The 23,305-nt window shown below is 32.0% G+C and overlaps 2 protein-coding genes across 2 annotated transcripts; one reads left to right on the forward strand and one right to left on the reverse strand.

Moving 5' to 3' along the window:
- The first annotated feature begins 3,476 nt into the window (after window positions 1-3,476).
- On the forward strand, window positions 3,477-8,654 carry LOC123910690. The gene is made up of 5 exons (XM_045961874.1): window positions 3,477-3,896; window positions 5,782-5,891; window positions 5,981-6,352; window positions 7,053-7,620; window positions 8,160-8,654. Exons 1-5 carry the CDS (start codon window positions 3,671-3,673, stop codon window positions 8,189-8,191), a joined length of 1,308 nt encoding a protein of 435 aa, XP_045817830.1. The 5' UTR covers window positions 3,477-3,670; the 3' UTR covers window positions 8,192-8,654.
- A 10,146-nt stretch (window positions 8,655-18,800) lies between these two features.
- Window positions 18,801-22,156, reverse strand: LOC123910691 (protein FAR1-RELATED SEQUENCE 5-like). Its single transcript, XM_045961875.1, has 3 exons — window positions 22,077-22,156; window positions 19,486-21,766; window positions 18,801-19,377 (listed from the first exon to the last, which is right to left on the reverse strand). Exons 2-3 carry the CDS (start codon window positions 21,754-21,756, stop codon window positions 18,856-18,858), a joined length of 2,793 nt encoding a protein of 930 aa, XP_045817831.1. The 5' UTR covers window positions 21,757-21,766; window positions 22,077-22,156; the 3' UTR covers window positions 18,801-18,855.
- Window positions 22,157-23,305: the final 1,149 nt, after the last annotated feature.

The raw sequence follows: 23,305 nt of genomic DNA on the forward strand, positions 1-23,305 counted from the left end.
TATTGCACGGAAACCAAAGATGAATAAAAATTGTGGAAAAGTGAATTGAAGCCTCCAACCGTATAAAAATACGGTGTGGTTGTTAAAATGTGTGTTCATATGATTTTTCTCTTACATTTAAGAGAATAAAGTACAATCTATTACTTTCGTGTTTTTGTTCCACCAAACTAACTTATGACTTCTTCTGTCTTATTGATGTCTAAATATACAAACATATCTTAAATAAATAACAAAATCTTGCATGTTACAAACCTCGTTTAATGAATTGTATTAAAATAAATTAATGAGTGTTGTTAAAATACAATGGTATAGTAAATAATATGTTAGGTTTGAATCATGTATTTTTTTAACGTGACAAAGTCTAGCTAAGTTCGAGTTTTTAATATATGATGATCATCAACATACTCCTTATTAAAGTTTTAAACTCCCTTCTATCTTTTTTTTACAACAGAGCAAATGAGAATCGAAAATAGAGCTTTATGCATATTATCAATATCTCCCACAATAAGAACAAATCCAGTGGTTTTCCCTTTTATAAATTATGTAATACTATGTTTGAGAGTTGAACTTAAAACAAGAGAAGAAGAAACACTTATTTTTAAATTAAGAAAATTGTGAAAAAAATGTTTTAAAAATAATTAAAACGGTGCTTGAAATATTATATGATTATTTACTATGTGACTCCTTAAGTTTTTAAAAAATCTCAAATATACCTCAAAATATAGATTTAATCCTCTAAATTAAGTCTCCTCCAATTCTAACTAATGTAGCTATCAAATCAAACACACCCTAACTTACAAGACAATTTCCAACCAAGAGATAGAGACTCCAAATAAATAGTTGGAATGCATTTGTGGACATTGTCATATAGTACCACAAAATACATATATGCATCATATGGGACAGGAGTTGGAATGCGTTGGCCAATCCAAATAAATAGTTGTCCTCTAATTTCCGTGTGACATGACATGCACATACTTGCAAAACCATAAAAGAATATGCACCACTTCTCAATTCCACGTGCTAGGGGTTCAATTCAACAGTCAATTTGTTAGTTTCTGAATTCTTTGGCATAATGGATATACATGTATGTATCATGTATGTATATTTGTTAAGGTTGATGATTCTGATTAGTTTATAAATAGTGTTTATTAATTTTTTTATATTAAATATATTTGTGGATTAAGCACAATTATCCACCTAAGCAGTATACGATACATATTCATATAATATGTGTACCGAAATATTTAATTTTTTTGTTGTTGAAGAAAGTCAATTTGTTAGCTTAATCCTCACAAAAGCATGAAAAATAATTCCACGCAATCACATACCATTAATTAACAATTAAAGAATACTAGTACAGCGGGAGTTATTATATTTCTACTTCATTTACAAAAACAAATATTCCACACACATAGGTTGCTTGGTTTATAAGAAACAACACTTCCATAGTTTCTTTTTCTTTTTTAAGAAATAACACTTCTATAGTATTTCTCCACACCACACTCTGTTTTTCTTTTGTTACAATTTCTCCGTCCTTTGTTATTATGCAGATATGTGTTGGTATGGATTAAACCTAACTTTATCTTAAAATTAGTCTCAGCACCCGAGAATCAAACCTGTTCTAATACCAATTGATACGGAGTGAACCTAACTTCCTCAAAACTATGATTTAGAGGAGAAAATTGTTCAATCCTATATAAACTCTCACACCGAATTCATAACTTTCTATATGAAACTCGCATTTTTAATGATTTATTGTAGATAGAAAAATTACTCTAGTGATGGTAAAAGTCAGATGTAACTTATCTTAATCAAATGATTTGGAACCAATTGCAATATAAGTGGTTTTTACTCAACAAAACAAACACCTTTAATATTCCCTTGCTTAATATGGATTATCTCTTTATTATTTTTCAATTTTCTAATAATCTTATCCTTATGCTAAGAGATTCAGAAATAAAGTGTATTGAAAGATGGGTTGATTTAGAAATGTAAATTATAAAAAGTGGTTTTATTGCTACTTATTATAACATTATTATAGTGGTCGCACATTGAACAATAAATTTCATTATCTATATTTGAAATGTATAAATTTAACCACTAAATTATTTATATAAAAAGGGTAACCAAAAAAAAGTTTATTTAAAAAGAGGAAAAAATAGTCTTAATAAGTAAAAATAATTTGATAAGACTAAAAAAGATTATTTTCGTCATTATGTGTAAAAACTTTAAGTTGTTTCTTAAAAAGTATATATAAGTAGCATATTTACTAAATATATATTTCTTCCGGCCTCAATTATAAATAAATTTCCATTTCTTAAATTGGTTGAATAACTAATGTATTTGACCTTAATTATAGACCATATACATTAGTTATCCAAAGAATCTAGAAAGTGAAAATTTACTTATGATTAAGGCCAGAGAGAGTGTGCAAGAACAAAAAAAGACTAAAATTTTGGTTATGAGTGAGGAGGATCTATCTCAATTATAAGATCCTTGCTATATCTCGTTCCATTTGACCTACCAAGCATCTTGATCTAGAAACAAATTTTGTTTAAAGAATAAGTGGAGTGTCTAAAATTTAGGGTCCGTTTGGTACAACAAAAAGAAAGTGAAAGGAAGAAAATTACGCAAATCAATACATGAATTTAGATTAAATGTAGTCCAAGTTCATGAATTCTTTTGCGTAATTTTTTTTTCTCCATCTTTCATTCTGTTGTACCAAACGGACCATTAAACTCTAATTTCTGCATATAAATTATGATGTTTTACCTATTAAATTAAACTCACGATAATATACTTGCTCAACGTATTTACTTCTTAAGCTTTTATGATTTAAGAAAAGACATCTTAATACTCCAAAATTTAATAGATAGGAGTAAGTAAAAATTGACCAATAGTTTTAAGCATGATTCAGATTCACACTCAAGTTATTACAAATTTTCTCAACTAATTTATCATGATTTTACTTGCTCATTTCTATAGCGATTTAGATTTAGCATAGTTACTGCATAATGCAGTAATTGTTATTGGCTGTTCCATAAAGAATAAAGAATTAAGATCAAATACCTTATTAGACGGTTAAATCTCCACTATTTAAATCTAAATTGTTAGATCCTAAATCAACGACCAAAATCAATTATACAACAACTTATTCTGATCCCTCTTATCATCTTTACGAGTGGGATTTTTATTATCATCATTGATTAAAATTATATCCATGAACATGATGATAAGTATTATTTATTATTATTATTACTATTAATTATTAGTACTAATAATAATAAAATTACGGTTGGATTGGATATTCCCCCGGCTTTATACTCTTGTACTCATTCTCTTTCCTTTTCACCTTTGCTTCTCCTCAACGTTCGGTAGCCTAAAAAGTTAATCCTAAAATTAAAAAATTAAAAAGGAAATTAGTGATAACACTGTAGTACAAATTTGCCAGCGTATATCACACTTCACAGGTTATTTACAGTTGCAACTTGCAAGTGTGAACTGTGAAAAGAGATTAAATTAAGTTATAGTATTAATTGAATTAATACAGTAATTAACACCATCATCATCACTGTTTTAACTTACCCTATTCAAATAAAACTACGCGTTGTGTATTTATTGAGAGAGAGAGAGAGAGAGAGAGAGGGAGATTCCAGATGCTTTGGCAATGGGGAAAATTGGAGATGAATATGTGCAACAAGAAGAACAGAGGGAGAACAACGACGGTGAAGAAGATTTACGACGGTGTTCGGTGGTTCTGAGATTATTCAGTTTCAAGTGTTTATTCATTCTCTTTTTCAGTTTATCGGCTTTTCTTTCTGGAATCTTCTGGATTCTTCCTAAACACACAACTGTAATTAGCTTTGATGCTAAAGATATAATTAAGAATAGTGGTAATTAATTCTTCTCTTCCCTTCACTATTATTCAATTTCGCCTAATTAATTTATGTTTTCGATATTTCATTATGATATTTTAACTATTTGATTGGATTTGAGTTGTGATGAAATCAGTTTTTGATTCTGATGATCTTTATTCATATATTTAGGTTTTGTTGTGTAATTAGGTTTTCCTCTTCTTTGTTATTTGTTGAATTCAAGAATTGTGTTGTTTATACTGATTCTGGTTTTTGTGATCAGTGATCACTTTTGAGTTTGACTGATGTTTGACAAATACAAAAGTAGGGATTCAATTTTTCTTGTTGTTAGATTTTAGGCATAACATGTTAAGAGCATCTGCAAAAGTATCTGCTCGAAGCTGTGATTTACTATGAAGCACGGACACGACACAGACACTGACACGTTGACACCGATAATAATTTGAGAAAATGATATAATTTTGTGTAATCATAAGTGTCGGTGTCTGACACCGACGCGTGTTCGACACCGGGACACGGCTAATCTGAGGAGTGTCCATGCTTCATAGGTGATTTATGTTTATTCTAAATCGTTGATTTTCGGAGAGCAAACCATATGATAGCATTGGATGTGCATGACTGGGGTTGTCTGTTTGATTGGGTGTGTGATTACTTTCCGTCATGGGATTCGACTTCCCTTTTATGCTAATTTGATATGCATACAAGCCTACGACGAACTGAGGCGTGTTTATGGAAATCATTTACATCAGTGTTCTGTAAAACTGGAAAAATATTATCTTAACAATGGAAGTTGAAATCGTCAGTAAGTGACTATTGACTTATTGTTGACTTCCACCTAAGAAATTGCTATTAGACTCATTGGCAAGATCCTTCCTTACTTTGGAAGAGAGTATTATGCTTGGTAAGAGGAATGCTAGCAACATATGTCATTTTTTACAATTATTGATGACACTCTTGATGTTTGGTCTATTTGTAAATAATCAATATATAATTAAGTACTATACACGTTGAGAAAATAGGTAAATGGTGTCTATCTTGTAAATTGATCACCTTTTTAAAAATGCGCTGCCTTTCCCTTTAAGGAAATAAACAAATCATAGTCTCAGAGTATGTTGACAGTGCTCCTCGTTTTGGTAAATGTAGATAGTTTGTCATTCTTACCTTCAGGTAAATCATATAAGCAATTTGTGTTAGGAGTACTTTTTTAAATAAAAATCCTTTTATACAGAAGTGTTTGATAGTAATAGTTATTGTTGGAAATAGAATCGAATTAATGTTCACTTTCCATGTAGTATTAGATTAATTATATAGAAGTTAAACAGATTCATTTCATCGTATCTTTTAGGCAACAGAGTCAGTCTAATTATTTCCTCTTGTAAATTACATTCAGAATTTTTTATCTTTGTAATCTTGATTCGTCTAAATATTTCATTCTACTGAGTGTTTTATTCACTCAAGCATATATTCAGAAACTGAGATTCGGCTGCTTACGGCTGTAAAAAAGCCGAACAATACTTCGTTACCAATATTTGTTTTTAATTATATGTAATTTTTTAAATATTGTTACAGAATATTAGGATATTTATTAGGAATCCTAGCAACCTGTGAGTTCTATAGATTTAAACTCTTGGAAGGAAAATATAATTCACTAATGTCCTTGACCACTGCATTGATAGATTAGCAGTTTGTGACTACTGCCAAATAAGTAAATTATTTTAGGTTGCAAATAGCAATCTTTCACTGGCGAAAACAAATTTCTTTTTCTGTTTTGTTATGATTTCTTTCTGTATTATTTTCATGTGATTAATCTTCTGTGTTAAAGATCTCCATTTGAATTCGTAATATTGGCGACTTTACCAAATTTAGTGATAATGCTTTTTTTTTTTCCTTGAACAAATTTCAGCTACTGTTCAGGCATCCTTCAGGCTGGAAAATCCAGTCTCACAGCTTATTCCATACATCGAAAGATTAGAATATGATATATTTGGTGAAATAGCTCTGCCAAATACAAAGGTATTAGCCAGGATTCTACTCTTAATTTTTTTCCCTCAGGTCTCTACTTAGACGTAAAAAGTGGCTCATAAGCTATTTACTTTTAATAGGTGGCTATCCTATCCATCCACCAAAGTGTTGCACCTAATTGGTCTGACGTGGTATTTGGCGTTCTCTCTGATCCAATGAATGTTCCAATAAATCCAGTGCACTTGAGTGTCCTGAAGTCATCACTAATTGAACTGTTTCTCCAGCAATCCAACCTGACTTTCACAACACCAGTAATTGGGAACACATCTTTGTTTGAGATCTTGAAGTTTCCCGGTGGGTTAACTGTAATACCAGAGCAGTCCGCTTCTATTTGGCAGATACGCGAGATTCTATTTAATTTTACTCTTCATAACTCGATATCTGAAGTCCTGGATAAGTTTGATGACTTCGAGGAAGAATTGAGGTTTGGATTGCAACTGAAGACTGATGAGGTGTAGTCTTATAACCTGTTTCACTTATTATTTTGGGAATTGCAATTTTGGTTTTATAACTGCCGTTTCACAAAAGCCAAAACTTTAAAGTTCTAACATATTTCCAACTTCTCTTAAAATCAGAACAAAATTTTCTTATCTGCTTTTTTTTTATTCATATTTCCTGAATAGTTTACTGAAATATTCATGGAAGAAACAGAGAAAGCATAATTTCTAACTTAAAATATAAAGGCTGTTGAAGTTTATTCCATAAGAAAGATTCATTATTTATTGTTGTTGTTGTTGGTGTTATTGTTATTATATTGCATTTTTTGGTCAAAGATTAAAAAACCAATTCTCCATTGGTTACTAACTAGAAGCTGATACCTTATGGTGTGTGTCTATGGCGATATTAAAGGATGTATCTTTTTGAGTGGGTGAAAAACAATGTCCTTTTTTTTTTATTTTTAAATACAATGAAGTTCAGATGCATTACCATTTTCTACATTCTTGTTTTTCATCTAATTTTATTAGTTTTCAATTTTATAATTTTCTCTCGTTGCCTAATCAAACTAACATAGTATAAAGCATGAGTTGATTAAGAATGAATAGTTGTTCTGTTTAATACCTTGAGAAATTGAAATTTTAGAAGTTGGATGTAAGTCCATTTACAGATGCTATAACAATTAACAAGGATCTGCCTAATTGTTTGCCATTGCAGAATGTGTATGTGGAAATAACAAATGCACACGGCTCAACGGTAGCTAGTCCGGTAGTAGTGCAGGCTTCAGTAATGCGAGGTTTTGAGAGCCTTATGCCACAAAGATTGAAACAAATAGCTCAAACCATAAGAGGCTCTGCTAGAAAAAATCTCGGTCTTAATAACGTAGTTTTTGGCAAAGTCAAAGAAATCAGGTTGTCTTCTTTTTTAAAGGATACACTACATGTTTACCCACCTGCTCCTGCTCCATCCCCACAGTTAACTGATCACCCTGAGCCATCAGTTTCACCATATCATTCTCCTTCTTATTCTCCAATATCCCCAGTAACTGCCGAGACACCTTGTTTTGACTGTGAAGTATCCTCACCTTCACCATCCATTGTGACTGAGCATCCTCCAGCCTATTCTCCTGTCGCTTCCCCTACATCATATACTGCTAGCCACACAGCTGGGGTTCCTCCTGATCTGTCACGTCGTGTACCCGAGGTTTCTCATGGATTCAAGCTTCGCCGAGATGAGGAGAGATCCAATAAGATGGTGTCTCACTTGCTTGCTCCATCCTCTCCATGTAAGTTTATTTAGCATAATAAACCCTGCTTTCCTTTCTCTTGCTTGGCTATAGTTGGAACTGACTATAAGTTTTGTTTGATGCTGATGACACGTTATTTTTGCATCCTTTTGAAGTGTTGGTTCTATATTTTTGTTGCTGCTAGTGCTAATCCTTGCTGTAATGGATACCAGATTTTAAAACAGTTCACAAGTATTTCTTTTTCTAAACAAAATTAGCACAATTTTAGTACAGAAACATTTTGGTCTTTTATTTATTTTCAAATTAGAGCTTTGGAGTAATTGTTCGTGCATATGATGGAATGGTCCTTAGACCCAAGCTTGGGTTCTTTTGTTTCTGATACACTTTCTGGTTTCAAATGTGGTATTTGAAATTGTTGAAGACTGAAGTTGTTTCTAATTACTACCTTTAAAAGCATTAGTTGTTGAATCAGATGATTCAGATTCTTTTGTTAACTAAATGAATTAATTGAGTTCCGGTCAGTTGACATGCATACTAGTGTCTTAATACTTTTTTTCTTTCCTTTTTCTTCTGTGCAGCTTCAGCAGGTGGCGGTGATTTGCGTAGATAAATCTTGCTAATGGGATTTTGTATGCTATTAGTGTCTTTTGTTTTTCTTAATGACATTACATTTCAATGACATGGAGATGTTGCCTAAAGAAGGATCCACAAGCCATACAAGAACTATAGCTTAATGATGCTTCAAAAGTTTTGCGCAGACAAAGGAAGAAGCTTCCGACAAATTTTACTTAATGTCCATACTTAAATTCTGGCATGCAATACAACCAAATTGTAAAGTTTTGGTGGGTTAAGGTCAAAGCCAGAAAATTGGCAGGCCTCTCATCTATGATATATGAAGTGTGAAATTGATCCCAAAGGGATCAAGCTAACAAACAGCATGATTCAAAGCAAAATTGGCTTTAGATGTCAAAAGAACCATTCCTTGTATTCGATCAAGTGTATAATATACAAAGAATTAATGGGTTCTTTGAGCATCTACTATGACATACAAAGAGAATACTTTTTCTTTTTCACACTCTGTATAGTTCTTTGCTTTCCATGCCCTTGCCTTCTCACTTCCAAAAGTAAATAAGAATACAAATGTTAAAAACTTTAATACAAAAAGTGTCTAATTGCTGTTTAAAAACTTGACCTTTATCAAATTTGCAAATAAGAATCTATAAATAAGGACTTAATAATTTATGGTATTACCTAATGATAATATCTACATTGTTCTCACTAAGTTAAATGGCTACCCTTTTATATGCTTCTGTTATTTTAGATTACGAAGTTTGCTAATTTGCCTCCAATGGCATTGTGTTCTGGAATGATTTAAAAAAACATTTCAGGTGACATTGGAGAATGGCTGCCAAATATAGACACGAATGAAAAAAATATATTCAAATTGTCTTAAGCGGTATATTTTTCAGCAGATAAAATTAAAAACAAATATTGGCTGTATTGGAATGACATAAATATGTTCCTACTTTAATCACCGAACAATTTGTAAAGTTAGAGAAACAAGTATTATACTGTATTTGTGTTGATGCCAAATTTATATGGGAAATTGACTTAAAAGTTATTGAATTTGTCCAATTCAATTAACATATAACATTTTTTTTCAATTTTGCATGCAGATTTGGATCTCTGGAAACAGTTCAATCTTTCTTCTTTCTTGGTGGTTACTTGAAAGGTGAAAGATAGGCTCTTGAGGATTTGGCACTGAAGCATAACTTTGTGGGTGATTTTAGATGTTTTTGTCAAAATCTGAAGGCAAGAAAATACATTTTATATAAGCTCAACTGCAGCACTGTGTAGAAACTAAATGGCTCATTTTATCTTCACTAGTTGTTTTAAATTAACACTCAGTGTTATGATTAACCATATGTTCTAGAACCACACATATTAAAAATTTCAACAAGATGTTGGACTAATTTTTTTCGATGGTTAATTTTTATTAGTAAAGGTCCAAGCTCGTCATCATAGTGAGCAAGACTCTATTCACCTTCTATGAAAGGTTGAAGAGTGCATATCAATTGAAGCAGTTGCCAATTTCCAACCAGAAATATCATTCTCGTTCTTATGCCTCTTGCTGCTACTATTGTTATTGTTAGTAGTTGGCTCATTCACTGTCACATTATTTTCATTGCACCATTGGTGAACAAGGCTCTTTACTGCATAGTTTGGTATTAGAACATTGTGAATTAGTCTTTGTCCACATTTAGAACTGGGGTGGTGAGCATAGTGGGAAATTGAAATTCTATCATAAGTGTGCCCTCTGATGATACAATCACAGGATGAGGATCTATCATCAAGTCTAGCAAAACCTAAGTGGTAGGCTTCTTCTCATTCATTAGTTCTTTATTGTCATCACATTCTAGAAAGTAAATGGCTCATGCTATGGCATCAATGGCTGGTTGCTTAGTTACATGGTTCATCTCAACTTGTGTTGGAATGAAGCCTTCGATCGAGGGATGACAATAAGACACTGTAGTGCTTTACTAGCTAATTAAATGAAATGTTACCTTTTTTTTTTAAGTAGTCTAGTGGCCGGAATTTCGGATTCGAATCTCGGTCCTTATATGTTTCAATGTCCTTATATATTGGTTATGGGGTTAAATGAAATATTACTCTACGGCCGATAAAAATAAAATATTACTCTGATGGAGTAGTACAATCAGTTTACAAGTTTGATGTTTGCAACTGCAAGTGGCAGGGTTTTAACTTTTAAGGGATCATTTACAGGGAGTTGCTTAGTGTTATTGCAAGTTACTATCTTATATTTTTGAGTTGATTAAGCTACAAGAAGTTAGTTGAAATCCCCTTACATCATAATCTTTAAGGGAGCTTCTATGGTGCATTCCAGCTTTGGAATGTATGGGTGCATTCCAAACTTTTAACCAATAGAATTCAATTTAATTGCCACATCAACTAAGGTCCATGGTGAGTCTCTTTTTTCTTAATAAACTTTTATTTATTGCATATGAGTCCTCCATCAAATTAAAAATACAAATCAAAAACATTTTTAATTTCAATTTAAAATCATAAATCATTTACAATAAAATTGAACAAATTATTATTTTTAACATTATTATTTGAACAAATTAAAATTGAGAGTGAAAACCCTAAATCCCAAATTCCCACTTGTTCTCCATTTTGTTCATCCTTCTTCGTCCTTCTCCTTCTTCGATTGTTCATCCTTCTTCGACCTTATCCTTCTTCGATTGTTCATCCCTTCTTCTCCTTCTTCGATTGTTCATCCCTTCTTCTCCTTCTTCGATTGTTCATCCCTTCTTCTTCTTCGTCTTAATCTTCGTCATCCATCGTCTTATGCCTCTCTCAGACTTTGTTTTCATTCGTTTCATTTCATTGATATCCAACTAAAGCATTATCGACTTTTCACCCAATGTCGTATCTGTGTTCCTGGCCAAAAACTAAAGCATAATTCGTATCTGTGTTCACCCAAAAACTATTTTCAGTGCAAGATTGTTCTATTGTTCAAAGCATCGTAGTGTACTTCACAGGTAATTGTTCGTATATATATTTTAGCCTATGAAATTATCGATTTAGGGTTTACAACGTTAATTGAAGTTGATTCAAATTGTTACCCTGAAACGATCGAATTGGGGATTAGGGTTGCATTTTTAATTGAAGTTGCTTTGAATTCTTACTGCATAAACCATCCATTTGGAATTGGGGATTTGGTTTTGTATTTATCAAATTGTTAAATTCTGCTTGTCAATTTTATTTGAATTCATTTGATTTTTGAATGTATATGTTGATACTGTTACTTATGGGTTGGGAATTATGGTTTCATTTGAATTGGGAATTACGATTTGTAAGTCATTTTAATTGTGAAATTAGACTGGTATGATTCATAGGAATAATAAGTATGCTATTGTGAATTTGACTGTGATATTAGTGTGATATTCCTGAATTATTGCATCAATTATTGTTCATATATACTGCAGTTAAGTAATGGATGACAATATATTCACTCTGATCCCAATTGAGGAATACTGTGTTATCAAAATCTTATAATTATGAATTTGATGTCATTTGAGTTGGGGATTAGGGTTAAAATTAGACTGGGATGTTATTCACACTTAATTAGTGTGCTTATGTTAATTTGAATGTGATATTAGTGTGCTATTCTGATATTAGTGTTCATATCTCCTGCAGTTAAATAATGGATGGTAATATATCCACTCTGATCCCAGTTAAGGAATCCTGTGTTTAAGAGGTTTGAACTGGAAAACAGGCAATGTAGAAGAGCTTGAAGGGTAAACAAATCAAGCTTTATAATGTTAAGTTTATAGTTAGTGATATGTATTTGAGTTGAATAAGCACTAGTTAATGATATGAAGTCAGTGCTATATTTTAGCTAATGCTCAGTGTTACATTAAGCTGTAGTACAGTAACAATTTTCAAATTGAATATTGTAATCTTTTTTACTTGAGTAAAACATGGTACATTAACTTTTGGAGGCTGTTCAATGTACCTTAATTTTTGATAAGCTATGATTTATGCAATGTAATGTGAAAGATGAAATTTTTTAAACAATTCCAATTAACTTTTAAAGGTTGCTCCAAGCTTAAGTTAACTATTCATAATGTATTATTCATGTCATGTAATGAGAAACATGCAACTTTTGTAATCTGCTCAATGTACATTAACTGATCACACAAGTCCAATTAAAGGTTGTTGAATGTACATGATGTGAAAGATGTATAAGTTTTGTAAGTTATCATATGAGAAAGGCGTAACTTTAATAAGTTTTGGTAACTTTAACGAAGATTATCCAACTTTTATTGAACAATGTTGTGTAATTTTGGACAATAACATTTTTGATATTGATTATCCAATTTTTAAATAGTTTTGATTAAATACATGAAAATGTCTATTTCCAATACCAAATTTTGTTACAATGCTAAATGTATGTTTGTTAGGTGATAATTACAGAAACTTAAGTTTTATTGCAATTTGAAACAGGTTACATGAATATGCATTCAACATGGTGATTAGACTTGAAGTCAAAAATGTTAAGAAGGAGAATGTGATTCATATCAATTTTACATAGACATAGAACTAAGAGGTATGTTCCCAACATATATATATATATATATATATATATATATATATATATATATATATATATATATATATATATATATATATATATATATATATATAATGTTTTGAAAATTGTATGAAACAAACAAATAAATCAAAATAGTTATGTCATGTATTTAAGTAAAACATATAGCATGAAATTGGATAATAGCATGAGATACCTACAGCTTAAGACAAACATATAATAAATCCTAAAACCGAATAAACCACAATATCCACCAGAATAGAACACTGTCAACTAAATTCACCAGAATATCCAAAATAAAACTTCAAACCGAATAAAGCAGAATATCCAAAATATAAGACCACCATATTGTGCAAAATACAAACCCACTGGTTAAGGTAACAGTACCAAAAATAAAAACAGAAAATAAACCAAAATATCCAAAATAAAATTTCAAACTTCAGACATCAACCAAAGCTTCCATCCCATAGTGTAAGAACCAAACTTCAAACTTCAGACATCAACCAAAGCCTTCCTTTTCTTGTGCATATCATCCCAATATTGAGCAGACTTTGACAACAGTGATTGTAACAACACATTATTAGAGGAATGACAAAGATATAGAGCAAGCTTCATCCTTGTGGCAGTGGCAACCTACATATAATGAAACAAACAGTGGATGAATTAAAAATTTACTTTTTTTTGAACAAGGAATTATAAATTTACTTAGATGGGATATGTTTTACAAATAATTATGACATTAATTCAACTTACAGTTATGCCTCCGTAGTTACTATTGAATGGACATTCAATCATCCATTTAGCAACCCACACTCCACAATCATTCCTATGATTATTGATAAAACTGCATTAGTATCACACTAATATGTAGTTTAAGTAAAATCATTAATAGAGATAGGGGTTAAGAATACTTACGATCCAGGTCGCTGATGCGGGAGGCACGTAGGTTCAATCTTGGTGAAGTTTGTGATTAGGTTATCATGACCAATTAGATTAGCAACATTAACAAAACAAGGAAGAAGCAGGATTTCCTCAAGCTTGACAATCTGCCACAATAGTAAATATAAAATTTGAATTAAAAAAGCAAAAAATAAATTTGAATGTAAAACAAAGTATAGATCACATGCATACCAATCTAATAATTGAATGACGCCTAGGATGATATCTTTCATCTGAAGGTAAAGAGTCCAACCAATAAACTTTTCTTTCAGAAAAATCAACAACCACCAAAAACCAATGTGCTCCCTCATCATTCATAGGAATAAAAATCTGTAGTTATAGAAATCATATTACCCATTAGAACAGATTTTTCAAGTCTGAATCAACCAAACATGTGTTGCTACACACTAACCAGATTTTATAGGAAACTCACCTTTGAAACTATAGAGTTTGGTGGCATGTACTTGTCTTGAAATTTGCTCCTGATATAATCAGCCTTGTATTTGTTATCCAGAGCATATTGCTTAAAAAGTAATGTAGTTTAAGTCAGTAGTTATTACTCAACTAATGTAAATGTAAATGTAACATAATTCAGTGTTGGTCATGTAATTACCGCAAAATACGTAGGCAAATACCAAACAGATTTATGTTTTCCTAACGAATCTATTAGCCAATTGCTTCGTGCAACAACCAGATTGATTATCTGTATAGCCAAATGAAAACAATGTTAGATCAAATTTTAATTCACTTTCACATTGTATAGCCAAAAAATTTACAATGTTAGATCAAAATATAACCTCTTGGTCCACATTACACCTAGGCATCAACGACTTAATTGCTTTTCTGTCCCCATAAACATCTGTTGAAGTTTTAATCAGAACCTCATCACTGCAACAGGTAGATTTATGAATTGTTAGTTGAATTCAAATTAAATAGACTAAATAAATGGTTTAGCAAGATATATTAAAAACACATACTCATGTTTATGCTCGTTGTCGCTCATAAAGATGTATGCAATGGTGTAAGAGCAAATATCATTCAGATTCATGCTTGGTAGTGGCCTAAATTTCACAGGCATCCACTGTAATAAAAAATATGTGAAACAAAGATTCTTATTAGTACTAAATGAAAGTTATGTATTAGGTTTAAAAATAGCAATATAGTACCACTTACTTCAGGAATAGGAACTCCGGTATCGAAAAATTCATATCCCATCGAACTCTTTGGATGGTAGTTTATTTGAAAATCATTGTCATCCTGCTCTTCTGGCTGACAGAACAGAATTTTGTTAATCTTCTTATATTGCTTAGATTCAAGCATTGCAGTCCACTCCTTGATTTCCTTCAGTCTCGGCGGTGCCGAAGTTGATCCCAAGTTGTCACACAGTTTTTTCTTGCATGCCCTTCTCTCTGTGGCAGGGTATTGTTTTTTTGTCGCCTTATCTTTTGGTTGCTTAGGGGTTGATGCTGTTGAATCACAATCTGCAGAATCTTCCTGGTCATTCCAGCCTTGGGTGGTAGTGTGGTGACTATTCAAACCATATAAACAAAATAAAATAAAATTATTTATTGTTATATACCAGGATTAAATCATATAATATGAAGTAACTGACATATACAATATGGAATTATTAACTAAAACAGTGAAAGCTAAGATTATTTAGGGTATACTTTCCAGTTAGAGTTATTTACAAATAATTTGGAACAACAAAACCTACTCAAAAATTGAACTTCACAGATAACTTTACATACACATTTGTTGAATATCATATAAAATAACACACACTCACACATGTTTTGAAATTCACGATAGATTCAAAAACACATGCACATACAACTCCAAAGACTGTTTGTTTATTAATGTTGAATGCACTTGTCATATAAAGGGTTTACATTCAGCATAGATTCATATAGCTTAAACAAATATGATTGCTCATGAAACAAAAATCATAATTTTGTTGAAGGATCTTTCATTAGAAATTTGTTGAATCAATAAGAAACTTTCTTTATGAATGTTGATAGTATTTTTCATGTGTGTACACAATAAGAAATACCTGGATGATATGTAAATAATCTCATGTTTGATGTTCTTTTGTGTAGTCTCAGAATACTGCTCACTGACTTGTGTAGAGTTGATTTGCTGGTGAGTTTTGATTTTCTCAGTTGTAATGTTCTCAGTTGTAGTAGTGTTTTCGTATTCTTTTCCCCTCTTACTGTTACTGGTTTTTCCTTTGCTTTCTGGCATGGTGCGTTTTTTGGTTGGACTTGGTGCATCTGGTTTTTCCATGGTGTTCTTTTTGCTGGATGATGAAGATGTTTGTGTTTGGATGTTGGACGGTTTGTGTGTTTAGTTGAGTGTGGAGTAATGGTACTTAGGGTAGCTTAGGTTAATTGAAAGGTTTTGGAGGGTTTGATGTGGTTTGTTCTTGGAAGTTGCATCTAGTCTATACTTTAGTTGTAATTATTAGCATGTTGGCTAGAAGGCCAAGCATCAACTAATATTTGGTGTGCTCAATGTTTCTCAATGTTTTTTTTTTTGTTTTTTTATGACAATGTGTATTTCCTCAATGTTTTGGAAATGCAGAAACGAACCAAATATAAACAATGTAAATTGCCTTCTTTGTTATTTAAGTTGAATATTATACTTCTTTTTTTATCCTAATTTGAATATTATACTTTTTGTCTTTAAAATTCCAAATCATGAATCACTCAAAAATCTGAATTAGTGTTAACTAATCAAGCATTTTTTTTAAAAAATTCGTAAGTTTTTTTTACTTATTTATACAACTTTTTTTTTTGAAACAATTTATTTATAAAACGTAAAGTCAGAATTAGTGCTAACCTTTTTTTTTTTTTTTTTCATATTTGGTTACGCAAATTTGATTATTAGTCCCAAAGAAATTAGGTAAATAGATAACAATTTAGCCACACAATTCATAAGACCAAAATAACCATTATATTACTAGTTCGATAACTTGGATTACAAGTTATCAATTGTCAATAATTAAACAACCACAAAACTTAAACAAGCACAACACAACAACTGCTTACACAAATTAAAAACAAGCAAAACACAAGTTCTTAAACAAATTAAAAATAGATACATAGATAGGTTTTAGAACAACCCCTTCATGACCAACCATCTTCAAAATAACATTTGGTGCCCCTCATTAGTCCAACTAAGCAACCAATTAAGCGGGGGTATTAATATAAACATGGCCCAATTAAGCAACCAATTAAGGTATTGTCGGTTCCTAATAAATAACCGAAGTTTAGTACGAGTTAAATTTCGAATATTCAATTAATTACTCATTTAAAATTTAAAAGTCACCGATATATGTTAGTTAGGTCAAACGATAAGGCTAGTAGTCAAATATCGAAACCGGACCAAACACCTAAGTCTAAGGTTAGGGTTGTCGTTTCCTAATAGATAACCGAAGTTTAGTACGAGTTAAATTTTGAATAATAAATAATTACTCATTTAAAATTTAAAAGTCACCGATATATGTTAGTTAGGTCAAACGATAAGGCTAGTAGTCCAATATCGAAACCGGACCAAGCACCTAAGTCTAAGGTTAGGGTTGTCGTTTCCTAATAGATAACCGAAGTTTAGTACGAGTTAAATTTCGAATATTCAATTAATTACTCATTTAAAATTTAAAAGTCACCGATATATGTTAGTTAGGTCAAACGATAAGGCGAGTAGTCAAATATCGAAACCGGACCAAGCACCTAAGTCTAAGGTTAGGGTTGTCGTTTCCTAATAGATAACCGAAGTTTAGTACGAGTTAAATTTCGAATATTCAATTAATTACTCATTTAAAATTTAAAAGTCACCGATATATGTTAGTTAGGTCAAACGATAAGGCTAGTAGTCAAATATCGAAACCGGACCAAGCACCTAAGTCTAAGGTTAGGGTTGTCGTTTCCTAATAGATAACCGAAGTTTAGTACGAGTTAAATTTCGAATATTCAATTAATTACTCATTTAAAATTTAAAAGTCACCGATATATGTTAGTTAGGTCAAACGATAAGGCTAGTAGTCAAATATCGAAACCGGACCAAGCACCTAAGTCTAAGGTTAGGGTTGTCGTTTCCTAATAGATAACCGAAGTTTAGTACGAGTTAAATTTTGAATAATAAATAATTACTCATTTAAAATTTAAAAGTCACCGATATATGTTAGTTAGGTCAAACGATAAGGCTAGTAGTCCAATATCGAAACCGGACCAAGCACCTAAGTCTAAGGTTAGGGTTGTCGTTTCCTAATAGATAACCGAAGTTTAGTACGAGTTAAATTTCGAATATTCAATTAATTACTCATTTAAAATTTAAAAGTCACCGATATATGTTAGTTAGGTCAAACGATAAGGCTAGTAGTCCAATATCGAAACCGGACCAAGCACCTAAGTCTAAGGTTAGGGTTGTCGGTTCCTAATATATAACCGAAGTTTAGTACTAGTTAAATTTCGAATATTCAATTAATTACTCATTTAAAATTTAAAAGTCACCGATATATGTTAGTTAGGTCAAACGATAAGGCTAGTAGTCAAATATCGAAACCGGACCAAGCACCTAAGTCTAAGGTTAGTTAGGTCAATCGTTTCCTAATAGATAACCGAAGTTTAGTACGAGTTAAATTTTGAATAATAAATAATTACTCATTTAAAATTTAAAAGTCACCGATATATGTCTATTAATATAAAATAAATTTAAATATCAAATTAACTACAACTTTACAAATCATTCAAAATGAAATAATTAAAACATAAAATTGGAAATAATAATGTGAAAAAAGACACCAACAGGATTCGAACTCCTGCCAGGTCTTTCCATGTTAAACGCCCTAACCACTGCACCAAATCAATTAATTTGTTATTCTTTCGCGCATCAAAACATAAATAACACAAATACTTAGATAGCCTGCTTCAACATATGCCTTGCTCTCTTTTTTTTTTTTTTTTCTCTTTAACAAATGGTTTCAGTAATAGTATTAACAAACATTATGTCCCAAAATTCAATCACAATTTAACAATACCTTAAAAAAAAATAATTTCTAGTTCAATTCTTTCCAAATCTCAATGTAAATGTACATTAAAAACAAAAAACTTAGTTTCAAAATATCATAAACATTACAGCCCAAATCTCAAATTCGATCACATAGTACATCCAACACATTTAATATATAAAACAAAACCTCATTGTTTACCATCAGCAGATTTCATCACCTGTTGTAACAGACCATAACACGAAGTTGAATTTGCACCAACATTCATTCCATACAGTTGGTATAGAGGTGGTACATGTGGTACAGAAGTTACATGTTGTGCAGGTGGAACATGTTGTCCAGATGGTACGTGCATCTGTTGCATAACCGGATGTAACATAGGAATCATATGTTGAAATCCATACATCGGAGTGAATTGCCCGGTCGCACTAGTAACATCAATATGTGTTGGTGTTGACACATTAGCGCCACGCTCTTTCAATTGCACCGAACATTTATTTCTCTTTTGCACAATACTTTCACAAAGGTCTTTCGGTAGCTCTGAACATTTCTTCTTTTTTGGTGCCACACTACTTTCGCAAAGGTCTTTCGGTTGCTCTGCACATTTCTTCTTTTTCTGTCGCACACTACTTTCACCAACGTCAACCGGTAGCTCTGAATTTATGTCTTGCACACTACTTTCAGCGTTGCAACTTTTTTTTCTCTTTTTATCCTGTTTATAACAATAAAAAAGAAATTTTACTACAAATATAAAACAATATAATTAATAAAACATATTATATGATTCGAAAGATAAACAATCAAGAATTATTAAAATTACCGAACAAGTCCTCGCATTATGAGTTGTACTCTTGCAATGAGTACAATGCCTGAGAGCTTTTGCGTCATTCTTTTTTTTCTTTGGAGCACCTTTACTCTGAACCGGGATAGGATCACCAACAACTGACTTTTGTGTTCCAATAGGATCCTCAACACTGCAATATTTTTTTTTTAAATTCATGAGGTCATCCATAATGTCACCATACACACCATTCTTTTTAGAAGCTTCTTTGCAAAATGATGTCAGAACAGAACAATATGCACCAAAACGGGCAAGCTCAATCACATCGGAATCAACTGGATCATTAACATCCACCATGTTCAAATAATCAATTTTAGCATCCTTGGTCCATCGCGACAATACCAAAGTGCTAGGAATGTGATCAACATGTTCTTCCTTCATCACATGAAAAATATGAGAACAAGGAAGTCCACGAGAATCAAACAACCTGCACGAACATTGGAATGTATCACCATCGTAAACAACTGTTCTTTCATACGCATCCCGACAATATTTAGTCAAAGTATAAAACTTTGTATCTCCAATTTCCTTTTTATGCTTAACAATCAATTCACCGGCCTTCATAATTTCTTCTTTCACTTCTTTGAAAATCTCCGCTGTATAGATTTTAGCGGCATTGCTCTCAATCAAACGTAGTTGAGTTGTCAACACAGGTTCTGAAAACTTTGACTTAAAATCTTCAACAAGTTCATTGTTTCTGTAGCCTCTTAGAGCCTGCTCAAAATTTTGCATAAATTCAAAGATGCATCCTTTCTTTCTTACATAACTCTTTATTATTGCATTGATTGCTTCACATTGGGACGTAGTTCTTATACGTCCAAAAAACTTATCCCGCAGGTATGCAGTTGCCCATAGTAACTTGTTCTCGTAGGTTTTGATAACCCACGGATGTCCTTCAACTCCATTTTCTTTAATCATCTCTGACCAATACTCTTCAAAATCATCCTTTGAAAAATTTGAGAACATGGCTTTTTTAAATCCCTTCAGAAAACCTGAATTCTTCACATTCTCACCTGCATTCTTATTCAAATGCCAGGCACATAACCGATGAGTCGAATCGGGGAAAACCTCTTTTATAGCCTCCCTCATAGCCCCATCTCCATCTGTCACCACAGCTTTTGGGCGTTTATTTTCCATACACTCCAAAAAACAATTCAACACCCACTTATACGTCTCCGTGGTTTCATCTGATACCAACGCAGCGCCAAAAATTATTGTTTGGGAATGGTGGTTACAACCTGAAAATATAACCAGCGGGAGGTTGTATTTGTTCCTCTTGTATGTTGTGTCAAATGCAACCACATCTCCAAAACAGAAGTAGTCAGATCTACTGGTCCCATCAGCCCAAAAAAGAGACTTCATCCGTCCATTGCTAGTGTCAGCAGCATATTCAGCATAGAGCATGGGATCAGTAGCTGACTTTGCATTAAGATAATGTAGCGATGCGGCAACATCACCATCTTTAACAATATCACGCATTTTTTTATCAAAATAATTATAAAGATCTTTCTTCGTAAACCCAACACCACCATATCCACCCTTCTGAGCAACCATGTACCCCATAATATGACAAGTTCTAATTCCACGTGACTGCATACCATCAACCTGAGCTCTATCTGCTTCGCTAATCTTACGATAAACCGGGTGTAAGTGCACAAACCTAGCTGATGTTAATTCATGGTTATGAGTCTCTTCAAACACAGACACTACAAATCTACCCTTATCGGCTTTGTATGTCACACGAAACCTAGCCGTGCATTTCGTACGTGTCAAACGTCGGTGCTCTCTTTTCCTATCTAACCTAGATATGTGTCTCTTATCTCGTAAACCTTGTCTACTGCATACAAAAAGCTTGTTTGTTATTATTTTACTACCATCAGGCCCTATTTTTTTCTTATCATCACTTTTCCTAACGGAAAAACCTTTACATTTACCGTATTGATAATAAAATTCATAAGCTTCGTCAACACTACCAAAATCCATACCACGAATTTCATCAGCAGTCATAGAATTAATACGTACCGCTCTTTCACCTATAGATGCTTCATCAGCAAAATCATGGTCATTGCCATCATCATCATCATCATCATCATCACCATCATCATGGTGGTCACCATGATCATCGCCATCATCTGACCTATCATGCCCACTGGATGCCGAATAGCTGGAATTCTCATCATCAGATGTATGACTATCAGTTGAACTAACTTCATTAGAATCAACATCTAGAGATTCATCAAATTTTACCATTGTTGTGAACCTAAAACACAACAATTGTCACCATCAATAACAATACCACCAAAATTCCTAAACAAAATGAAAGGTAACTAACACAACTGAAAATCAAATTTATACTCACACAACTAATTTTATACAGAAAACAAATTAAAGCTAATTCCCAAATTGAAAATCAAAATTAATTCTTAATAACTAATTACAAATAAAACTGCAATTCAATTTCAGCATGAACCCTAACTCCCAAACGAAATCAAACTGATTTTCTGCATAAACCCTAATTCCCAAATTGAAATCAAATTAATTCTTAATAACTATTACTGTTTCGTATTTACCTTAGCAACTGCACACGCAATCTTCTTTCACAAACTCGCCGTCGAATGGAGTTCCGTTCAAACTCAGGTGAAGGAAAACAATGAACTAGCAAAGTCTGTTCGTCCAGCAATTGCGACCGTTTTGGAGGTTAATGTTGTTGTTTACACTTTGTTGGGGATGAAAACAAGTTCAGGAAAACGAAACCAATGTTGGTGATGAAGACGATGAAGACGATGAAGTTCAGAAGAAGTAAAACAATGAACTTTGATTCAAAAATAATTACAACGATTATTTTGTCATGTTGTTTTTTATTTAATTTTAGTTTTAAATTTAGTTTTAATTTAGTTTTAATTAATTTACAAAATTAACAAAATATAATATTGGGGTAATTGTGTAAGTTTTAATATGTAAGGGACTTAGTTGAAATATTAAAAGATGGTAAGTTCCATGGTAAGTATCATACATAAAGGTTGTACCATATCATTCAAAGTTGGTCAACATTGCATCCTCATTGGCCAGTTTTGGAATGTACCAAAACATTCCAACTAAGGAATGTACCATAGAATTTTCCAATCTTTAAACATCACTTATATTCTAATTTCTTATTGGTGAAATAAACTCAATGTTAGTTAGATTCCTTGACCTACTCCTCAAAATTTGAATCTTAAAACATAAAATTATGCGCCCAAATTTTTTAGGGATTTAATCTTTAAAATTAAGTTCGATGCGCTAATAAATTTTGGGTGTGATAAGGAATCAACCAGCGGTGTTTATGAGAATTGTCCGTCGTACTTGAGTGAATTGTTTTAAACTGATTTGTTGGGGATTAATACCCTTCGTGTAATTGCTTCTTAGTTTAAGCTTAGACTTTCATTTTAGCAAAAAAAAAAAGTTTTTGTTTTATTTTGATAATTTTGTCTTTTAAGTTTTTTTTTTTGTAGCATTTTTTTTCAACCAAGTTAATTTTGATCTTTAAATTTAACATTACATAATTTAATTGTCACAGTTAAGTTAACAGCTACAACAAACGTTATTTACTCGGGTCAAGGTTCAAATTCTAGATTTTTTACTTTTTCAAATTTTTAAATGTGCGCGAGTCTAGTCACTATACTACTAAATAAATAAAAATATAATTTAATTAATTGAAAAATCACTAGGCAACAAATTGATGTAAGAGGGCCAAATGTGCTTTTCGAATAAATTGTGCATCGTCAGAAGAAGATGAGCTTGAATCCTTATTAGTTGTTAT

The sequence above is a fragment of the Trifolium pratense genome, linkage group LG2 (assembly GCF_020283565.1).
Source record: "Trifolium pratense cultivar HEN17-A07 linkage group LG2, ARS_RC_1.1, whole genome shotgun sequence".
Taxonomy (NCBI): domain Eukaryota; kingdom Viridiplantae; phylum Streptophyta; class Magnoliopsida; order Fabales; family Fabaceae; genus Trifolium; species Trifolium pratense.